The sequence below is a fragment of the Mustela putorius genome, unplaced genomic scaffold (assembly GCF_011764305.1).
Source record: "Mustela putorius furo isolate JIRA1106 unplaced genomic scaffold, ASM1176430v1.1 tig00000382_pilon_pilon_pilon, whole genome shotgun sequence".
NCBI lineage: Eukaryota > Metazoa > Chordata > Mammalia > Carnivora > Mustelidae > Mustela > Mustela putorius.
The window spans coordinates 4416066-4433495 of NW_025421367.1; the positions used below are offsets into that span (position 1 = coordinate 4416066).

At 37.3% G+C, this 17430-nt stretch overlaps 1 protein-coding gene and 1 pseudogene across 10 annotated transcripts in view; both read right to left on the reverse strand.

Moving 5' to 3' along the window:
* PTPN13 (protein tyrosine phosphatase non-receptor type 13) overlaps positions 1–17430 on the reverse strand; it is a 204827-nt gene that overhangs the window by 17576 nt on the left and 169821 nt on the right. For 6 of the 10 annotated variants that reach the window (XM_013058070.2, XM_013058071.2, XM_013058067.2 and 3 more), the window contains 9 exons: positions 16987–17145; positions 16280–16451; positions 15972–16182; positions 12402–12469; positions 9204–9265; positions 6482–6626; positions 5281–5418; positions 5094–5182; positions 181–236 (listed from right to left, as the gene is read on the reverse strand). In XM_013058070.2, the coding sequence (XP_012913524.1) occupies positions 181–236; positions 5094–5182; positions 5281–5418; positions 6482–6626; positions 9204–9265; positions 12402–12469; positions 15972–16182; positions 16280–16451; positions 16987–17145 (1100 nt within the window). The remainder of the gene's footprint in view (positions 1–180; positions 237–5093; positions 5183–5280; positions 5419–6481; positions 6627–9203; positions 9266–12401; positions 12470–15971; positions 16183–16279; positions 16452–16986; positions 17146–17430) is intronic. The other 4 variants (XM_004756135.3, XM_013058068.2, XM_013058066.2 and 1 more) reach the window with 1 other exon arrangement.
* On the reverse strand, positions 12844–12962 carry LOC123391874 (annotated as a pseudogene).

Here is a 17430-nt window from a genome sequence, read left to right on the forward strand (position 1 = left end):
TGATCCCAAGGTCCTGGGATGGAGCCCCACATTGGGCTCTCTGCTCAACAGGGAGCCTGCTTCCTCCTCTTTCTGCCTGCCTCTCTGCCTACTTGTAATCTCTGTCAAATAAATAAATAAAATCTTAAAAAAAAATAAAAAGGAATGGAATCGTTATACTTTAAAAAATTATTTTCTTACCTTTCACTTTTTACCTTTTCTTCACCATATTCTTCACAGCCGTTCATTTTGACAGACTAAAATAAAGAGAAATAAAAGTCCCTTCAGCCCATTATTAAAAAAAAATCAATCTCAGAATGTTCAATTTTTCCCTGTTAATTATTTCCTATATTTACTGTTATGTCCATCCTCCTGTAACAAATACACGTATGATATTCAGTTAAAGTCAAACTGTGGCTAAGGCATCTTCAGTGACCCAAGAGTTTTTGCTGGTTCCACCTGTTCACCTTCACACTCATCTTGGCTTTTCATTTATTATGTAAGGGTATTAACAGCATAGATGTAAGAAAGCAAGATGAAAAGCTAAAGTATGATTACTTAGATATGCATATTTGGTATATACTTTTACATGACTTCATTTTTTTTTTAAAGAATTTATTTATTTGAGAGAGAAAGAATGAGTATTGGGGACAGGAAGAGGGAGAGAGAAAAGAAAGAGAAAGAGAGAGAGAGAGAGAGACTCAGACTCCCTGCTGAGCAGGGAGCCCAATGCGGGGCTCTATCTCAGGACTCTGAGATCATGACTTGGACTGAAGGCAGACACTTAACCAGCTGAGCTACCCATGCGGCCTACACTACTTCAGTGTTAAAATCTGAAAATGGGCTCTTCAGAAACGTCTTAGTAATTTTCAATGTATTAAATTATTTTTCCCTTTTATTATTAAAGTGAGGAGTCTCTCCATGGAGAACATTGATCAGCTTGTATTGTAATGGAGTATGTAGAGACTCAAATACTGCAGGAGCAGTTTGCTACAACTAGAAGAATATGCTAAATTTCATTATTACATGGTTAATAAATCTTACATTTCAATCTTTAAAAAAATTTTTTTAAAAAGATTTCATTTATTTATTTGACAGAGACAGACAAAGCGGGAGAGGGAACACAAGCAGGGGGAGTGGGAGAGGGAGAAGCAGGCTTCCTGCGAAACAGGGAGCCTGACCTGGGGCTTGACCCAGGACTCTGGGATCAGGACCTGAGCTGAAGTCAGACGCCTAACAACTAAGCCACCCAGGGGACCCCATTTCAATCTTTAGTAGGACAAATTACCTTAACAATTATTTTAACAAATGCCTATATGGTTGCTATTATTCCCTTGTTCTTTAAAACACCCTGTGAGGGGCGCCTGGGTGGCTCAGTGGGTAGAGCCTCTGCCTTTAGCTCAAGTCATGATCTCAGGGTCCTGGGTTCGAGCCCCGCATTGGGCTCTCTGCCTACTTGTGATCTCTCTCTCTCTGTCAAATAAATAAATAACATCTTTAAAAAGAAAGAAATAAAACATTCTGAATCCGATATAAACAATTATCAGGACATGTTTTTATTATAGTTTTAAAAAAATTACACTTACTTATTTACATGTGTACAACTTCCAAGTTGACTACTAGACCATACAAGCAAATTTAGGATGGAAACCCTGACATACCTTCTTACCTTGTTAGCCCAGCTTAATCAGAGTCAAACAAGTTCAGTAATAGCTAAATTAATAGTTTTGAAAGTTTACTTGATAATTTACACTATGTATATGACTGGCATTCATTCCTTCATTCATAAATAAGACTCAGACATGGTACTTAAGTATTTCATTAAAAAGTAGTCAAGTATAGAGTGACAAATTACAGTTGAGTGAAAATAACTGTGGATTATACTACACTCTTCATAATACAATGATTAGTAGCTTAAATTTTGGTCCATAGGGTTAAAACCCTAAAACTTTCGGGATTGTACATATAATCTTTTTATTCCACCACTGGGTATTTACTTAAGAAAATAAAAACATGAATTTGAAAAGAAGTACCCCTATGTTTATGGCAAGTTTTTTTTTTTAGTAATCTTTACACCCAAAATGGGGCTTGAACTCACAATCCCGAGATCAAGAGTCGCATGCTTTACCATCCGAGCCAGTCAGTGCCCCTACTGCAGCATTATTTACAATAGCTAAGATATGGAAACAACCCAAGTATCCACCAATAGAGGAATAAAAATGATGAGATTTTGGCATTTGTGACCACATGGATAGACCAACAGAGTATCATGTTAAGTGAAATAAGACAAGGACAAATGCCATATAATATCACTGAGATGTGGAATCTAAAAAATAAATGAACAAACAAATAACAGAAAGAGACTCATAAATACAGAGAAGAAACTGGTGGTTGCCCGAGTAGACAGGGGTGGGAGTATGGGCAAAACAGGTGAAGGAGATTAAGAGGTACAAACTTAAAATAAGTAAGTCATGAAGATGAAAAGTACAGCACTGGAAATGGAGTCAGTAATACTGTAATAACTTTGTATGGTTACAGGTGATAAATTATACTTAATGGGGTAAGCACTGAATAATGTATACAATTGTTAAATCACTATGTTGTATAACAACTAAAATGAATATAACATTGTATTTCAACTATATTTCAATAATAAAAGCTAAAATAAACAAACAAACAACCCACAAAGCTTCCAGCGTTGTAGAATACACTGTTAAGAACTGATGCAGTTGGGGCGCCTGGGTGGCTCAGTGGGTTAAAGCCTCTGCCTTTGGCTCAGGTCATGATCCCAGAGTTCTGGGATCGAGCCCTGCTATGGGCTCTCTGTTCAGGTAGCCCGCTTCCCTCTCTCTCTCTGCCTGCCTCTCTGCCTACTTGTGATCTCTGTCTGTCAAAAAAATAAACAAAATCTAAAAAAGAAAAAAAAAAAAAAAAAGAACTGATGCAGTTGAGGCACCTGGCTGGCTCAGTGGGTTAAAGCTTCTGCCTTCGGCTCAGGTCATGATCTTGGTCTTGGGATGGAGCCCCCCCCATCAGGCCCTCTGCTCAGCAGGGAGCCTGCTTCTCTCTCTCTCTGTCTGCCTCTCTGCCTACTTGTGATCTCTCTGTCAAATAAATAAATAAATAAATCTTAAAAAAAAAAAAAAAACTGATACAGTAAATAATCTGCATTTTTTTTACAGTGATCCCGAAGAGATGAACTTATGAAAAACTGAATATTTTCAGAAGTTGTAAGAAACTTAAAATTAGGGTGGCTCAGTGGGTTAAAGCCTTTGCCTTTGGCTCGGGTCATGATCTCAGAGTCCTGGGATTGAGCCCCTCATCAGACTCTCTGCTCAGCATGGAGCTTGCTCCCCCCGCCACCTCTCTCTGCCTGCCTCTCTGCCTGCTTGTGATCTCTCTCTCTCTGTCAAATAAATAAATAAAATCTTAAAAAAAAAAAAAAAAGAAAAGAAACCTAAAATTACTCCAATACAGGCACTATTCTAGAAATATAAGATGAAACAGAAAACTCTTCCAGAATATTGGCTTAGTCTTCCTTGCAGCTATGGAGGTTAGTCATATTTGTCTTTTTTGAATTTGTCTGCTTATGAATATAAATTCCACAGTGATTTTAACACATTTAGAGTTTGGTACAAATGAAACTTCATGTTTTTATCTCAGTACTTTGTTTTTTCCTTTCTTGAATTTGTTTTTTTACTTTCTTTGTTTTGCTTACTCTTAGTTAAAATCTCTTCTGAAGCAGAAGTTTCATATATTCAAGTGTCAATTTATTAATTTTAAGGATGGACTGACCAAAATGTTTGGTCTTAAACATCTTGAATTTTCAAGGTGCAAATTTGTGGGATCTAATCGTACTTTGGTGGTAGAGCAATTATATGATATGAATGTTAATTAAGTAATTAATTAACTAAAGCTTTACTTATTTGAGAGAGAGCATGAGTTCTCTCATGGTAGGGAGGAACAAAGGGAAAGGGAGAAGCAGACTCCTCACTGGGCAGGGAGCTCAAAATGCAGGGCCTTAATCTTAGGACCCTGAATTCATGACCCAAGCTGAAGGCAGACCTTAAATTGCATGAGCCACCCGGATGCCCCTGAACCTTAATTTTTAGATTTATACTGGATAGTTTTACATCCTGATTTCTTCCAAGTGAAATTTAATATCATTTTATCTCAGTACTATGTTTCCTCCTTTCTTGAATTTGTTTTTTTAATTTCTTACTTTTTTTTTTACTTTTTTACACTCTGCTTCTCATTAAAAAAAAAGTTGAAAGATTTTTATGGGACAGTATTTAATTTATGGGTAAATCTAGGGAGAATTTAAACTTTAGGTAAAATGAATAGAAATATTTAATATTTCTTTTGCTTCTTTGCAGAGCTTTAAAGTCTTTGTAATATAGGTCTTACATATTTTAGGTTGAATTTATGCTTATAGTTTTTTTTGTTTTGTTTTGTTTTAAACTATTGTGAATGAAATTTTACTTAATCACACATTTTATAACTGGTTAAAGCAAAGACTTTGTTATGGTCTGAATTGTGATTCCCCCAGAATTCAGAGGTTGAAGCCCTACTCCCAATGTGACAATGTTTGGAGATAGGGTCTTTATGGCGGTAATTAAGGCTGAATGAGGTCATAAGGATGGGGCACCAATCCAACAGGACTATTGCCCTTGTAAGAAAAGGAAGAAATACCAGGAGTGCACACAGAGGCCATGTGAGGACATAATGAAAAGCTGACCATCTGCAAGCCAAAGAGAGAGGTCTCATCAGAAACCAACCCTGCTGGCACATTGATCTTGGACTTCCAGTCTCCAAAATTGTGAGAAATGAATTTCTGTACGTTAAGCCACCCAGTCGGTGGTATTTTGCGATGGCAGTCCAAGCACACGACCACAGGCTGCAAACTCAAATGTCTACGGGAACAAGACAGATAAATATAAACCTGTGAATGCCAGGGTCAGGGCAGGGGGTGAGCAGTGCTGGGAAATCGGAAATGGTGGAGGCGGGGGAGGCAGAAGGAAGGCCTCAGCAGAGAAAGCAAGCTTTCAATAGGGAGATACATAATTCTAACAAGATACAGCATCCTAGAGTGTTTATCTAGGTATTATCCTTACCTCCGTAAAATCTTCAGGTAACGGTGAACCGTCACAGTCTGTGTCTTCTGCTCTCTCTTCAGATAACTTCCCATTGGTTTTCAACGAACCTGGGAGAGAAATAAATGGGCCAAAAAGAATTAAAATGCTCCCCAGAGGCCTTTTTGTATTCCTTAGTATACCAACTTCTTCCCTCTGGTTCATTTACCTGGAACACAGGCGTCTCCTGCTGCGTTATTTTGGTTTAAAAGATTCTGGGCTTCCTCATCCACAACATCCAGCAGAGACTGAATGACTTCAGCTTCTTGAGGATCATCATAGATATCATCTTCTGGTACATTAGATTCTTGGAAAACAGGAATTCATAAGAGATTTTATTATAAAAATACTGACATGAGAAATAGACACTGTGTCAAATCAAGGATAGTACGTCTTTTGGATTTTAAGCCTCGCCTTTGAAAAGCAGCCAGGAAAGGAAAAGCAGTTTACACTCGTGGAATCTAGTCATTTCTAGTCCCAGCACGACGCTGGCTGCCATGACGAAAGACCACACAAATACAACTTAAAAAGAATAAATCAAAATCTATGTCTGTGAAGCAATAACCTAATGCTTATTTTCCTAAATTAATACCAAATTATTAATTTATGAAAGAAACTCAGCTAAAGAAGTTATGTTACAAAGGATATACAAGAGTGCCTGGATGGGTCAGATGGTTAAGGATCCAACTCTTGGTTGTTGGCTCAGGTCAAGATATCGGGGTCATGAGATGGAGCCCCAACGTCCCATACTGTGTTGGGGGTGGAGCCTGCTTAAGATTCTCTCACTCCCTCTCTCTCTGCCCATCCCCTCCCACTGCCATGTGTGCTCTTGCGCACATGCTCTCTCTTAAAAAAAAAAAGAAATAAAATTTACAAAGATTAAGGATATAAGAGAGCAGCCCAAACATACTCAAGAAACATTTTCTAAATTATTAGGTGAATTGCTGTTTCAAGGAATATAAGTAACACTATCAAACAAAAACAGCTGTCTTTTCTAACATTTAAAAATATTTTTAAGGGGCGCCTGGGTGGCTCAGTGGTTTAGGCCTCTGCCTTCGGCTCAGGTCATGATCTCAGGGTCCTGGGATAGAGCCCCACATCAGGCTCTCTGCTCAGTGGGGAGCCTGCTTTCCCCTCTCTCTCTGTTTGCCTTCTGCCTACTTGTGATCTCTGTCTATCAAATAAATAAATAAATAAAAATCTTGAAAAAAAATTTTTTTTAATATTATAGATGAGAATGAGTACAGGACCTTTGTATAGTAATGCCACTAACAATAATTTTACATTGTTCTTTTATTTCTTTGAACAACAGTCCTTCCTTTTTACACTACAGAAGCATGTATTCCCAATAGCTAATATTTCTTTATTACCTGAATTATTAGGGCATTTAGAGTAACTGGATGATTGATGTGGAAAACTACCTTTGGAGAGAATCAAGTTTGCGGATCCCTTCATTTGGTAAGTAGAGCATTTTCCTTCAGGGTACAAAACTTCAGTTATTTCTTCCCCATTAACCTAAGGTATGAAACCAGAGCAAATCATTAGTTTATATTTTACTAATTTCCAGGATTAGGGAGGGACTGTAGATTACCACCATGTCCTTCTCTCCCTCTTTCTTAGTATAAAATCCATTTTTTATCTACCCATCATAGGTCAGTGTTTCTAGGAAACATTGGTACAATGGAATGTACAAAGAGGATGGGACTATCCATCACCGAAAATCTCCGGAAACAGATTACACATTACATGAAATCATTATTTTTATGCCAAGAATTCTCACAATGTTTACTATTCCAAATTTTGAGTTGCCAAAGAAAACTTTACTACGTAGTATTTCCTAAATCTGTTTGACTGCAGAAATCTTTTTTTTAAGACATATTTTATGGGACTTATCTTTCATATAACTTTTTAGTAAAGTTTTATAGGATCACTAAACTTAGAAGTTGAGAGAAAGGGAAAAAAACTGTCTTTTAGGGGCGCCTGGGTGGCTCAGTGGGTTGGGTCTCTGCCTTTGGCTTGGGTCATGATCTCAGGGTCCTGGGATCAAGCCCCGCATCGGGCTCTCTGCTCAGTGGGGAGCCTGCTTCCCCCGAACTCTCTGCCTGCCTCTCTGTCCACTTGTGATCTCTCTTTCTGTCAAATAAATAAATAAAATCTTAACAAAAATCATCTTTTAAGTATTAGTGAAGCTGTGACTTGGACAGACTCTAGGTTAGCATTCTGGTCAACTGCTGGGTATAAAGACTTTCAAAGCTAGTCTAAATCTCATCTCAATTTAAGAAAAGTAACAATGGGTGCATAACTATATTTATTGAATAGAACATAACTTTCTAATTCCATGGTAAATTGTGAACACTTCATGGTACATGGCCTATTGAAAGAAAACTGATTTGAGCAAAAATGCATCATTAATGGCTAGAATAAATTAAAATAGATATACATAAATAAAAGATGGTTTGCTCTGAAAATCTTGCTCTTTTCATCAAGACAAAAGTAGAAATGGTAGATGCAACAGGATTGTTTCTTTATAACTACTGTTTATATAATGTCAAGTTTTACTGGATTGTGAAACTTTAATCGTTATGAGAAATTCATAGTACAGATATTAGCATCAAGGACAGAACATTGTTTGAACAACTTCCTGGAATATTTGAACGCCAACAAAAAATGTTTGCAACCATGAATAACAAAGGTCCTAGTTTTTAAGGGTTTTATATAATTTAAACAGAAATTCTCCCCATCCCTTTCAACAACATGCTGATAATTAAAAAGAAAATGAACATCATACAGCATGACTAACACTAGAAATGCACGAAAATTCAGGTGGTCCAGCTGTGTGTAATTGCAGACCTTTTGAACAGAGAATAGTGGGTGTTGCTCTATCTCAATTATTTTTGTGTCCCAATCATTTCTGCCTAATAATTCTTCTACTACAATATCTTTTCAGGATTTGCTAGACCAGTGAGCTGAAAGACATAGAATTTTTTTTTAAATTTTTTATTTTTTATAAACATATATTTTTATCCCCAGGGGTACAGGTCTGTGAATCGCCAGGTTCATAGCACTCACCAAAGCACATACCCTCCCCAATGTCCATAACCCCACCCTCCTTCTCCCAACCCCCCTCCCCCCAGCAACCCTCAGTTTGTTTTGAGAGATTAAGAGTCACTTATGGTTTGTCTCCCTCCCAATCCCATCTTGTTTCATTGATTCTTCTCAAAGACATAGAATTTTGACCTTCTATACTATACTAAATCCAGCTCTTACCCAGAAGTCTTGTTGAGATGATAGGATTTTCAGATTCCTAGGGGACCAATGCCTCAGCTCTGGATCTTACAGGGAAAGACTTTCAGATAGTGGGGTTCAGAACAGACTGTATGGGATGTGTGTGGGATTAAACAATTCCACAAAATGAAGACCCAGCTGGGATCATTTTAGAATGTACATTACATGCCAGAAGAAAATCTTAAAAAGAAATGCTAACCAAACAAATGGGTATATGTAAGGCCTTAAAGAAAAAGCTCGAAGTGGAATTTAGTTACGTATTAAAGCAGTTTTGTTAAACCACCTCCAGATTTTTCTGCACTAATCTTAAATAATTAAGTTCTTACATTTGATTATGCAGTAAAGCATTTCCCATGTCTTTTAAAAAGCAAATAAGCCTATATCTTCTGTCAGTGCCATCTGTACTAGCAGTATAGAACTGTCATTTGAGAGTCACTGCTGGTCAACATTAACCCAAAGGACCAGTTCTGCTCTTAATTATGTTCTTCTCTCCTGGGGAGTAAGACACAACCAAAAGAATTGTGCACATTAATAAAAAAAAAATCCCAGCGCTAAAGCTATCCGTACAAGTAATTAGCTTATACAAGACCTAAACATGTGCCAAATATTGGAGGGTTACTTGTGTGGGGGCTTTTCACTGTGTGCTTTCTTTAGCAAGGCCATGAACTCACTAAAATAGATTCCAACTTTCACAACATGTATCTAAAAAAGACAAATATTCAAATGTGAAATCAGTTTGGTTCGAGACAAACAAGTTTGTTACATAGCTAAGGAAGTATGACACAGAGAAGGCAGCCTTTTCCTTACCTTGGAGAATGAATTACTAGGAGTGAGGACAGGTTTGCAGCAAGACTCCACAGGGTGATGACCTGGAAGGGACAACGCAGAAAGTCAGGGAAGAGCCAGCTGGAACCACAAGTGGGACATCAAAGAAGTGAAAGAAAACCCACATTTCTGTGCATATTCTTATTTTTTTAAAAAAGATTTTATTTATTTATTTGACACAGAGAGAGGTTACAGTAAGCAGAGAGGCAGGCAGAGAGAGAGGAGGAAGCAGGCTCCCCACTGAGCAGAGAGCCCAATGCGAGACTCTATCCCAGGACCCTGAGATCATGACCTGAGCCGAAGGCAGAGGCTTAACTCACTGAGCCACCCAGGTGCCCTTCTGTGCATATTCTTATTTTTATTAGTGTATCAGAAGAGGTCATAATACAAAGTGATTTAAAACCAACTACAAGGTATCAAAAATTACAAAAGGGTTTACCCCAAGGAAAAAGCTAATTTCTTGAAAGAAAATACTATAGTTTGCACGATAGCTCAGTTTGGGCTGAATAGTTTTAGTTTGAGACACTGAATGTAAATTATCCCGACTGAATGGGAGACATAACACATTGTTATGTGACATATGCTCATTTTACTACTTAAGGGAAGGTAGCAAGCCATGTATATCATTTCATAAAGGCAATCAATTTAACACAGTAAAGTAAGTTATAGATACAACTAACTAGAACTTTTAACGTATGTCTAAGCCAAATGTTAATTTTAACTCTTAGCCATTAGCACGAAGATTCAATACATATACTAAAATGAAATGATTTTTCTTACAGTTAAAAAGTCATATTTAAAAATCATTTGCTTCATTAAATTATATTTTTAAGAGATTTTCTGAAAGATATAGTAGAGTTTGGAAAAGTTAAAAAGGAAAAAAAAATAGAAAAGAAAAAAATACAAATAACTTTATTCAAGGACGTCTATTTGAGAATGACCTGAAAGTAATTCTACCTAGAGGGGCATGTGGGTGGCTCAGTGGGTTAAGTGGCAGACTGGTGATTTTGGCTCAGCTCATGATCTCATGGGTGGTGAGGTCAAGCTCAGTGTGGGGCTCTGCGCTCAGTGGGGACTCAGCTTGAGAATCTCTCCCTCTGTCCCTGCCCCGACTTGTATGTGCACTCAGTCAAATGAATAAATGAATCTTAAAAAAAAAAAAAAAAAAAAAGAAAGAAAAAATTCACCTAGAAAGATGAAGGTTGACATGAAACTTGTAGGGATAAATTTCTATAATCATGTGGATGATGTTATGAAGAGCTCAGAATGCATTTTAATATCATTTCCAGGAGATACAATACATTATTAAACTTCCAGGAAAAATACTGAAAGAATGCATCAATAATAGACTACTGGTTCAAAAAATCACCCCGGAATAGTACAAAACACAACAGTTTATTATTTGCAATCTCTCCCTCCTGTTCCCCTAACTGCCCCTCACCTTCTTTGTCTCCAAGCAACTACTAATCTGCTTTGTCATTATAATTTGTATTTTCTATAATTTTGAATAAATGGAATAATATAGTATCAACTCTTTTCTGTCTGGTTTCTTTCATTCCAGGGTCTTATTTTGAGGTTATTTTGATTGTGTTTCTATATGTCTCAACAGGCCATTTTTATTACTAGGTAGTATACTAGTATACATAGTATACTGTTGTTTGGATATATTGGTTCATTCATTCATTCAATAGTTTTTGGACATTTGAGTGGTTTGTGATTTTGATTTTTACCAAGGAAGCTGCTAAAACATTCATGGACAGTTTTCTGGGTCTGGATATATGCTTTCTTTTCTCTTGAGTAAACAAAGAGAGGAGTGGAATGGCTGGGTCATATGGGAGGCCCATGTTTAAATTTTTAAGAAATTGTCTGTTTTATAAAATGGCTATGCCATTTTATATTCTCATCACTACAAGAGGGTACCTATTATTGATAACTATATGATTTTCGGAACTCATAAAGAAATCAGTTTTGTGGAAGTCAAATCAGAGAATTCTGGGTAAATTCTACAAGGAGGGGGGTGGCAGGGCACAGCTCTCTTTAGTTACAGATGACCCAGAGCTTGCTAGGAAATGCTCTCCTGACTTTTCTATGATGTAGTACGACTCTAATGTGAACTGGAACTAATAGAGAGTAGTAAGGATCCCTAAGGCATTCAAGATAACAGACCAGGAGGCGAAGAGTTGTACTTTAGTATTTAGCAGATAAATCAGAACTGCAGTAGTGAGATCCTTTTGGTATTTAGATACTACTGCCTGATAACCTAAAAGTTTACTTCTGCATGAAGTACTGAATTCACATTTCAAATACATTAATTTCACATTCCCCTGTGTCTATCATTCTTATTATTATATTAACACTAGCATTTAAAAGCTACACTTACTGAGCCCAATTATGTAAAAGAGAGCAAGGAATCAGACACCCCAGGTTTAAATTCTGGCTTTACTTATTATTACTTATTATTTACTTATTATTACTATTTACTTATTATTTTATTTATTAACTCTGTGAGCTTGGGCGAGTTGTCAGACTTCTCTGTCCCAGTTTCCCCTTTTATTAATGGAGGACTATAGTAACACTATTCTCACAGAGTTGTTGTGAGGACTAAAGCAATTAAAAGAATGCTTAGTCCAGGGTAAGCATTAAATTTATGTTAGTGACTGCCACAATTACTAACACTACAATTTCTATTATTATGCTAAAATGTAAGGCAGATACTTTGTATATTTGTTGCCTTATTCACAGTGTCCACACCAACACCTGGCACAATGAAGAGATTCAATAATTGTCTGAATAAATTATTATGTGACAATTATTATGATAAGCATTTCACATATTATTATTCTATTTATCCTTCATTATAAACTTATAAGATAGCTACTATTAATATTCTTATTTTACTGATAGGAAATAGAGGCTTAGATAGGGATCAAGTAACTCATGAAGGTCACATAGAACTTATATATTCAGGTCTATTTTGGCCCTAAATCCCATGGTCCAAGCTGCTCTACTATTTCAATGTTTTAATTTAAATGTAATTTTTTGCACTTAGAGAGATCCTGAAAAAACTCTACTCTGGAAGGGCAATAAAAACATTGTAGTGATAGTCTTCAAACTTGCTTTTGGGAAAAAAAAATTTATCTTTGCATAACTACTTGTGTCATAAAACAAATGTATCCTTACCATTGGCTTTTGTTGACTGAGTTGAAAAGGCAGACCTCTTAGAACTTGGGACTACTGGATGACCATCTCTGTGTTATTAAAAAAAAAAAGAAAGAAAGAAAAGGCAATTCCAGATTAATATATTTATTTAAATACTCTTTGAACCATCTGATAACTATTGAGCTTCAGGAATTTTATTTATTTATTTATTTATTATTATTATTATTATTATTTTTTAAAATTTTATTTATTTATTTGACAGATCACAAGTAGGCAGAGAGGCAGGCAGAGAGAGGAGGAAGCAGGCTCTCCGCGGAGCAGAGAGTCCAATGTGGGGCTTGATCCCAGGACCCTGGGATCATGAACTGAGCTGAAAACAGAGGCCCAACCCACTGAGCCATCCAAGCACCCCCAGGAATTTTATTTTAGATGGGCTTCAGAGGGAGGACTGGGCACCCTTGAAACTGCAGACAAATCTCTATCAATTTATATTTACGTATTCTCTGGAGAGAGATATTCTTTTAGCAATAATCGCGCCTCGGATAAACCTCATTGGCTACGATACTGCCACTAGGCAAAGCTGGAGAGAGATATTCTTGACTGAAAAAAGATTAAGAATCACTTCTTTACATGATCTTTTTCTAGGTCTCAGTTTAACACATTACCACATTTCCCCTCTCGTTAAAACATTTGTAATATTCTGATCTAATTATAGTTCACTATACTCAGGCGATAGTTCAAAGATAACTTAGGAATTATAGTAGTGATCATTACGTTTCATATATCTGAGGCCCTTGATACGTGTTTTTTAAAAAATTATTTAAAGTGAAACCTAGACAAAATATATATGTTCAAAGGATCGTAAGAAGGATAGTACCACCCAATGTGAAAATCTGTCAAAAAGACAGCACCTTGGAAACAGAGGACTAGTGTGCTATCTTCTCATTGCTAGTACTTGAGAGAAAAGAGAGTCTGACTAAAGTATACAGTGCTGGGAGAAGCAATTTGGGTTCTGTATGTTCTTCCTTGGTACCCTAGGAGTGCAAGGCCCTGACTGCTTTTTATCTGGGCCAACTCTCAAGGCTGTGTTTGTAGTGAGAAAGCTTGAGGTAGGAGGCAGCCTCTCTCTCCAAATAAAAAGCAGGTTTTCTTACAGGGTGACATAAAGGGGCAGGTTCTCTCTTCTCCTCGTGGTATTCAATGATACGACCCACTACATGTTCAGGAATCCACTGGGCCCACATGTGCCATATTTGGGAGACTTAGAAGGTGTGTGGAATTGACACTGATACCACGCCCATGCTGCTCATGGTGGTTACTCAAAAAATATTTTGTCTTGGGGCACCTGGGTGGCTCAGTGGGTTAAAGCCTCTGCCTTCAGCTTAGGTCATGATCCCAGGGTCCTGGGATCGAGCCCCACATCGGGCTCTCTGCTCAGCAGGGAGCCTACTTCCCTTCCTCTCTCTCTGCCTGCCTCTCGGCCTACTTGTGATCTCTGTCTGTCAAATAAATTAAAAAAAAAAAAAATTTTGTCTCTGATCCCAGGAGTTTCATACCTTCTACCAGCACCCAAGAAACAGTAACTGGGTGGTTTATTAGCTTGCAAGTCAGGTAAGACGACAGACCCTGTACCGTTCGTGACACACAGACAAATCTCTATCCCTCCATTATAGCTACCCCTTGGACTCTCAAGAGGACAGATATGTATACAGTAGTGGAGAAAGCTGGACGAAGAAAGAAGGGGAAAGTAATTGTGGCTAGCACCACTGTAACTGTAGTGACTACAGTGAAGATAAAAGCAGAAAGGCAAAAGAAAGTGATTTTAGGGCTGGGGTAAAGGGTACTCAATGGATTTTGAAGCCAAAAAATTCGGCTAGATCTATGGTTAGAGGAGATGCTAATTTTCACAAAAATATTTTCCAGGTTGTTTGAACACTTTCCTCCTCCACTAATTAGCATTTAGCTACATCTATGAAAATAAATGCAAGCCAATCAAATTTTTAGAAATATAGGAGGGAATGAGATAAGGGATTACATTTAAAGAATTAAAGTACACAGTCTAATTTAAAGTTTGAGAAGGGACAAATGTTTATGATCACATGATTTAATTATTGAAAGTTCTTGTATATTGAAAGACATACTATGTAAAACTCACCATGTATCACAGATAAAAATGTAACATAAATCTGTAATCCAGAAAGCCTGGTTGTATATACATTGTGGTAGGCAGAATAACAGTCCCACAAAGATGTCTACATTCTAAACCTCCAAACCTGTGAATATGTTACCTTACATAACGGTAGAAGGGATATTGCAGATGTACATTAAGGATCAAAGGTGGGGAGATTATCTTGTACGATTTGGGTGGGCCCAGTGTGATCATAGAGGTCCTTATAAGTGAAATAAGAAGGAAAGGCAGAGTCAGAGAAAGAGATGTGACAACAGAAGGAGAGTGCTGTGACTGTTTGCTTTGAAGATGGAAGAAAGCCATGATCCAAGGGATACAGGGAATCTCTTGAAGGTAGAAAAGGCAAGAAAATGGATTTTCTTCTAGAGACTACAGAGGGAATGCGGCCCTAATAGCAACTTGATTTTTGCCCAGTGAAACCCACTTTGTATTTCTGCTTCTAGAACTATTAAGATAATAAACTTCTATTATTTAAGCCACTATATTTGTAGGAGTTTGAAATGAATACATACATTTTTTTTCCAATTTATTTCTATTATTAAGTGAAAGGAAAGTGCCTATTAGCACTTTTTATAATGTGAAATTGTTATAAGGTGTAGTGAAAGTGATAATTCTATGCCCCAATGGTTGTAGACATGAGGTTTGGGTAGGACTGACTTTGCCGCAGCTCCAGGAATGGGCCAGGACTGGTCTAGGCCAATCAATCTCTTTGCCTCAGTTCAGGGACCAGCATTTAGGTCTATGGCAATCAGCAGACAGTCCTTGCTTTATCATAGTTACTGGGGAGACTTGTCAGAAGATTGTTCTGGATAGTGCAGTATATAGGTATGAGACATGAAACTGACACAGACATTTAACAATCATGAAGGAAACACAGAAAAGGAAGAATAACTTAAAACAGCAAAAAATGGAACTGGAGCCCGGATCAAATTTTACCTAACGACCAGCTCATCTTTGGACTTTTAAAAAAATCATATAAACCCTTTACTGTTTAAACCAAGTTAAGTTGTATTTTTCCTGTTTACTTAAAACTGAAAACATCCTGATGACAATGGTAACCACCCTCTTAGCAACTGCAAACACGTAACCAAACACTAATCCACTTAACGTGCTCTTGGAATCTCCTATCGGCAAATCTATTCTGGGGGTGCCTGGATGGTTCAGTTGGAAGGGCATGTGACTCTTGATCTTGGGGTTGTGAGTTCGAGCCCCAAGTCAGGTGTAGAGATTACTTAAATAAATAAAAAATGTTAAAAAAAAAAAAGTCTGTTCTAACTTTATTAATTCTTGCCAGTTTAGCTGTGAGTTACTAATTTAGGAGTAGCTTTTTAAAATAGCCTAAGTGTAATTAACAGCCTGGCACTTGTGCAAACACACAAAACCCACAAGTAATTGCAGAGTACCTTGTTGCTTTTAGCACCACTGAAGGAAGTGAGATGTCTAACGCTCTATTAGCTTCTTCCAAGGTCATTCCTTGTGTGCTGACTCCATTCACATAGTGGATGATGTCCAACAGCTGGAGGTTACCCTCAATGGCTGCAACTGACCTCGGGTTAATATCACTAATATATATCACTTGATGAAGGCTGTCATGACCTCCAGATAGGGAAAAACCTTCAGGGAATAGAAAATATTGGTTTCCTTAGTCTTAAGAGTACTATTTTAACCTAGCCAAGAAAATCACCCCACACAAAGCTTGAATGTGCATTACCCAACTCCTCCTTGTTGCATGTTAATGTGATGTCAGGGAGCAAATGAGGCAGCACTGGCATCCTGGGTAATTCCAGAACTCGTCCTAGAACTAATCTGACTGTCTTGGGTGCTGCTCGGAGCAGATTCACTGCATCTGTGTGAGTCATGTTTGTAACATCCGTATCATTAACCTACAAAAATGAGAAACAGGCAAAACAGGATTAGAAGTTGCTATGGAAATATAGTAATCGCCCTACCTATATTAGTCAGTAAGAGAGTGGTCTCCAATTTATGGCGAATTCCCTTTATTGTGGAAATCATAAATACAATGATCAAATAATTACACGCAAAGTAATAATGTAAAATACAAATGCATCATTATTTTGCAAATATAGGAAATTTATCCTCATAGTAGTTTAAGAAACTTTCTGTCCCTGATACCCAAGATAGCTTATTTAATGCTTTAACTGAGATTAGAGGGACTTCCTAATTAAAAAGGAACTGTAAACATTCCTTCCTAATTAAAAAGGAACTGTAAGTATTCTTACATTCAACTGTAAGAAACTGTTAACTATATAAGGCTTTATCATTAAGAAGTGGAGATGGGAAGTATAAACCAAACAATAAATGGAGTGTTACATGAACTCAACCCTCTTATTCTTCCTTCTCCAGCCTTGGCTTAGTTTTTGGCTATATCTGTACAAATCCATTCTGGTAACGTCTCACCTTTATAAGCCGGTCCCCAGGTCTGAGCCTTCCGTCACTTTTGGCTGGATCTTGAATGACATCATGAACATAACAACCAATACTCTGATTGCCTTTGGTTACTGTAAAACCCAGGCTTCCTTTTTCTGATTTAATTAGGGTAATGAGGAGTTCTACTTCCTAAGGAAAGAAAACAGTGACTCTTCAGGTTGTCTATTTTTGCCCATCAACACAGAGTTTAAAGTAAACTTTAAAAGGTTACTGAGCTTAACCCAGTCAAGAAGCTAAGTCTATCTGATTCTAGATAGAATGTATCCCCATTTAAAGTTGGGTTTAGGTACAGTACTATGTATTTGTCTAAAGACAGTGGAGACAAAACCTCCTCATGCTTCAATTTTTGTATTTTCAGGATAACAAGGACTCATATTCATTAGTGGTTATACTTTGATGATCAAAGAACACATT